At 34.8% G+C, this 6,023-nt stretch overlaps 1 protein-coding gene across 1 annotated transcript; it reads right to left on the bottom strand.

Moving 5' to 3' along the window:
• Nucleotides 1-213: 213 nt before the first annotated feature.
• Nucleotides 214-1,817, bottom strand: LOC140808304 (cytochrome b5-like). Its single transcript, XM_073165394.1, has 4 exons — nt 1,678-1,817; nt 1,494-1,588; nt 694-760; nt 214-568 (listed from the first exon to the last, which is right to left on the bottom strand). Exons 2-4 carry the CDS (start codon nt 1,578-1,580, stop codon nt 318-320), a joined length of 405 nt encoding a protein of 134 aa, XP_073021495.1. The 5' UTR covers nt 1,581-1,588; nt 1,678-1,817; the 3' UTR covers nt 214-317.
• Between the last annotated feature and the right edge of the window lie 4,206 nt (nt 1,818-6,023).

A 6,023-nucleotide genomic window follows, 5' to 3' on the forward strand; every position in this document is an offset into this window, starting at 1 on the left:
TTGATCAGATATATTTTTTTTATTAATTTCAAAATGAATAAATTTCTTTATTTTTGTTCTATGTTGATATTGACTTGAAGCCCAATATGAATCTAAAAGTATATTGAACTAACTGAAGTTACTGAACCATGGATAGACATACAATTAGAGATTGATTCAGCTTTCACACCGCATAACAACCTCACGATTGATAAGAATGGTATTTCAGAAATACAACAAACACATGTTCAATATGCTAGGAAAGGAAGTTAAATTGTAATTTAAACTACATAAACAGAAAAAGAAACCATAATAAAGTAGATATTAATTCTAGACAATTATTTCTCTTTGGTGTAGAGCCTCACAGCAAAGGCTAATCCCAATAATAAGAGAGGCACAAGGAACTGCAAGATCTTAATCACAAACTCTGGAGTCTTGTCCGGATTGTATTTGGCTTCTTGTGGAAGAATGTAGGTGCGCTTCCGAGGAACAGTTGACATGTCTATCACCCCAATGACATATTTGTGCATCATTTCCCTCGCAGAATCACTGTGGCCAACATCTTCAAAGTCATCTGTAGCATCTTTTCCTGCAAGTTGCCAACAAATTCAGGCGTCAAATCTTTAGCACGAGCCCGGATTTATGCATGTTATCCATCATCATAATGAAATGGTATTGTAAAGAGGAATCCAGTATAGGATCATTCCACATTACCAGTTGCTGACAGCAAAACTTCATCACCACCAGGATGATCTTCCATGAATGGTGTTACATCATAAACCTGACAAATAACCAACATTATGCGAAACTGGAAGCTTGAGACGGGGGGTGGGGGAGCATCCAACAAGAAAGTCCTGATAGATAGCAAACAAAAATACATAGAAGAAAATCATGCACAACAATAGGGTTCAAGTTACCAGGATTGTACAGTTTTCCGTTCCTATATCCTATATACTTTATGCATGAACATCATTTAAGATTCAATATTCAAGAATTTAGGTGAATCTGATAATTATGAAAACAGAGAGACCACTTGAACTGCACCCGCAATTGCTGGCTTGTTAGTCCATAAGCGGAGTAAAAGACATACCATGAAATACTAGCCTTCTAGGTAGGACGCTCAAGTTTATAAGCCACTTTATTTGTGGACTCTGGGAGATACAAAATATTGTCCACAACTAGAGAAATCAACATTCATGACATCCTAGTCTGAATGACTTTCGACAGACTGTGAATACCCAGTACAAGGACCTTAATCTATCATGTAATATGAATATAGACTAAATTATCCACACTAACTCGATTGTCGCCTTTTCAGAGCTCGTTCTTTAGGTCGCATTGATTCTTAACTAAAACACCGAGGTTCGACCATAAGCTCAATAGAAAAGAGTACCGATTTCCCCAACTCAAATCTGAGTCCGACCACACTCTCGCATACGATAAACATACATAGAGATCGAGAAAAATCCTCATAGAAATAACACAAATCCGATTCTCACTCGAAGAAATCCAACCTTTCCATTTATAATAATCCAGCAATCCTTATGCTTGTTATGCCCCGCAACCTCCTCAAATAAGTGAACTTTCGGATCGGGCGTCATTTCCCTTCCTGCGTAAAGAAGAGCAAAATTAAGCAAAAATCTGAGAATAAAAGCCTAATTAATCAACAGCAACACAAAATTCAAAGCTACTATGTACAGGTGATATTCTGAGGGAATCAATAAAATTTCTACCGCCGATTCTTTGACCACACAAGCGTGCGTGCAAATAGGAAGAAACAAAATACCGTGTGTAGATAAAATATATATATATATATATATATATATATATATATATATATATATATATATATATTTGAGAATAAGATAGAAACTGATTTTGGTGTGCCAAATTATGTTTTCTCAATTTTGCACAAATCTATAAAATGTAGAATTCACTTTCTGGGTTTAATAGTAGTATTAACTAGCATATTTTGCTGGCAATAAAGTTTTTTTTTTCTAATTAATTTAATAAAATCAGTAAAATGTGTTTGGTGAAGGTTAAATTTGAAACCTTCTGCTTCGTAAAATAGATGATTTATCCACTAATCTACAAACATTTCGCATTAGAAATTTGACACTTTATTAATGTTAGCGACCGAGACATATGCGTTACGTATCGCATATAACGTATTGTTGTATATTTGATAGGTTGTTTAATCAATTTATATATTGAATGTTGAATATCTTAAATTTCATATGAATATTAAAATATGATATAAATTATATGATGAATTTCTAGCACTTTGAATGTTTAAGCAATACAATCATATGAAAACATAAAAAATTAATGGATGATTGAAATTGAACACCTATATTCAATGTTAGAACTACGGTCTTCGCTTATGTCATACAAATAAAGTCTATGGGCTCGTTACCAAAAAAGGTCGTTGGTTAGTGATAATGGGAAGACCATGGTCCTCGTATGTGTTCAATGTTAGAGTAGATGCCCTGCAAGCCAACGATTGGTTAAGGAATTTATTGACTCAAGTGAAATAAACAATCTTTATTTTAATATAATTTAACTTTTTTATGGTCTTGCTATACTTTATCTGTATATACATGCAACCAGCATAGATAAAGTCCTTGATTATGTTTTAATACAAATGAATCGTAATTCGATATTGAAACTCATTTGTAAACACTGCATTATCTAAATTCGTTCCTAGTCGATTCAGCCGCCTAAAACATGGATAAAGGTCGCTTGAGCTCGAGACTACTATCTGTGATGTTGTGTACTGCGTTTCTTAGTAAGGGCATAGAGATGTCCAAACATGCAGATGGGTAGTCATATGATGATTATACCGAACAATCCTCCCTCGGACTTTCCAAGTGGTTATCATTCATCGAGAGGATAAGTCTGTGGTTATGATTGTACATCATTAGTCCTTACGACCCAGGACAACACTGAGGCTCTATATGCTAGGGATGTGCTTTGACTCGTTTACCGGCTCCAGAAGAGTCATCAGGTGGCGAGGTTGGGTACAGTTGCGACACATATAGGAGCCAGTGCATTGTAGTCGGGGATTCACCGCTCACCTACGGGTGTGGATTATGTGAACTAATGAAATAATAGTGCATGAAATCTCTGGCCAGAGTATGAGATTTACGTTGGAGAAGGAGTTCTCCAAATAGTACACGCGATGCCACTATCATAGTTATCACATAGTTATCGAATTAATATGCAACCCTCGATTAACCAATGGTTGCAGATTCGATCGGGATATATGAGATGAATGGATTGTACTGTACGTTAATCATAATCGACTGGTTCTTGCAGGCACTATCAGTGATACCTAGGGGATCATGGGGCGATGCTACTAGACGCTCTTACCATGATCCGATGGGTGCAATCAGAAATGAGTTCTGACATTCTTGATCAAGGTGTTGATGAAAAGAATGGGGCTAACTAGGGTAAGCCCGAATAAAGGATTATGTCCTAAATCACAAAGAGTTGTGAACCCACGGCTAGCTGTATCCCTGAACCATTGAGGGTCACACAAGCACTGGATCGTTTGTTCCCGTTGAGAGAATAAATTCAAGGAGTTGAATTTATATTATGATATAGTAAATTCAAGGAGTTGAATTTATGATAATTAAATTTTGAGAAATTAAATTCAAGGAGTTGAATTTATGAAATTTAGAGAGAATAAATTCAAAGGGTTGAATTTATAAAATTTGAGAATTTAATTTATTAAACTCAAATGTTGAGTTTATTAAATATTAAATTTTGGAGGCGATAAAATTCAAGGAGTTGAATTTATAATTTAAATATTAAATTCAAATGTTGAATTTATAATATATTTAATTTATTAAGCTCAAAGGTTGAGTTTATTAAATATTAAATTATGGAGGTGATAAAATTCAAGGAGTTGAATTTATAATAATAAATTCAAATGTTGAATTTATTATGGATTTAATTTATTAAACTCAAGAGTTGAGTTTATTAATTAATAAATTAAATATGGCGGATAATGTGTTTAATTGGCTTGTAGGAGTACAAGTCCAACATAATAAATAATTAAAGTTTTAATGGACCTTGATTAAATTACTTAAATTAGTTGGACTAGCCCAATTAATTAAATCAAGCCCATTAATGTTAATTATGTAATTAGGCTATGGATTTAATATAAATAAAGCATGCAAGTGAAACCCTAGCCTCCACCACCTCTCCCAAAAGTGATTCACGTAAATCACTTTAAAATTCCTCCAAAATTTTGGCAATTTTTCCAAAGAAAAGAATTTTGAGTCCTCTCTCAAAATTTTTGATCTCAACGTTAAAATCTCTTCTAGTTTTTCTAGTGCAAATCAGAAGAGGAACAAACGTTCTAGTCGTGGACCTGATTAGAAGATTAAAGAAGGAGTTCCTTGAAGAAAGTTCGTAGGGATTCATCGAGAGTTAGATCCGTCTTTACCGGATCAGTTGGTGCCAATTGATCTATTCACTAAAGGTATAAATTCTAACGCCCTATGAATGTTTTTGATAAAATCATACGAGCGCCCAAATCAAAATATATTTTGACTGTCAAAATAAATAAAATTTTAAAACTTCCGCTACGTTTGGGCGTGTAGAAAACCGGGATCCAACAGTGGTATCAGAGCCAGGTTTTTCTAAATCGTATGGTTTTGATATTGAATAATTTACTTCTAACCACACAAGAAAATTTTTCAGAAAATTTAGCCCCACGAAATTTTTTTTTTTTCCAGATTTTGGAAATAAAAAAAAATTAAATCAGCCCAAACTGTTCTGGGCAGTCCGTGCTCGCAGGCGTTCGGCGCTTGCGCTCACCGCGCTAGCGCAGGCGCCGGACGCCTGCGCGCACAGCGCTAGCGCAGGCGTCCTCGCGCAGACGCCTGCGCGAGGCGTCGGCGCGCCTGTGCGCGTTCTGCGCGCACAGGGCGGCTGCCCGAAACGTTCGGGCAGCAGGCAGGCGGCTGCCCGGGAGTGTCTCGGGAAGCGCGCTGAATAATGGGCTTGAATTGTTTGGGCCTAGGATGCGATTTTCTGATTTTTCAAATTTTTGGGTAAAATTGATATTTTTGAAAATTGGTTCAATTTTTATTTTGGAAATTAATTTTTGGAAAATTAATAATTTTCTTGTGAAATAAATAATTAGAATATGATTTTAATTATTTATGGTAAAAATGAGTTTTACAAGAAATCAATTATTATTGATTTAATTGGAAATTAAATAAAGGAGTTTATTTAATTTATTAAATCTTTTAATAATTGTGGTGGTTAGTGATAAAATTATTAGATATATGATTTATCAATTAATTAAATTTTTTAATTAAATTGATGTTAATATTTGATATTAAATACATGAAGGATGATCGAGAGTCTTAACCAATGTGTTAGGTGTATGTTAGGATATTTGACTGTTTTATTCGTTTTTAATATTTGATATTATTAAAGCGAGCCTGGTTTATGGCCCGTTCCCACCCCCATGAGATGTATCCCTCATGTGCCATGGCTATTTAAATGTAGTTATTAGAAATAGTGGGAGATCAAGACTCGAAGATGGTGGGTCCGATAATCAAGATGAAGACATGTAAAATATTGGAAGCTCTTGTAATAATTGCATTTGCATCCCTGCATTCACCTAGGTTGGACCTGGATCCATGTATGGTTCATATGGATCTAATAGTTTTGACGATCGATCATCCTTATTTATTGTTGAATGTCATATTATGATATATATGCGATATATAGTAGTATGCATGTATGTATATTATTAGATAATATAGTTGCATGAATCCGGCAAACATACAAATTCATGGCACACGATTTTTAAAATAAAATGATGAGACAATTTTAAAATTAAAATCCCTCATTTTGAATATGATTCAAAATTTATATCAAACCGAATAAGTAAAAATCAAAAGAGTTTAATTTTTCCTTGCCTTCCATCAACCGTGGTTGCATGTTGATCGCTACCCACAGACAGTGTCCGGCTCATATTATTGGGGAGGCCAGGACGCCGGAAAGCTGTGACTTCCACCGGA

This window comes from Primulina eburnea, chromosome 12 (assembly GCF_022965805.1).
Source record: "Primulina eburnea isolate SZY01 chromosome 12, ASM2296580v1, whole genome shotgun sequence".
Lineage (NCBI taxonomy): Eukaryota > Viridiplantae > Streptophyta > Magnoliopsida > Lamiales > Gesneriaceae > Primulina > Primulina eburnea.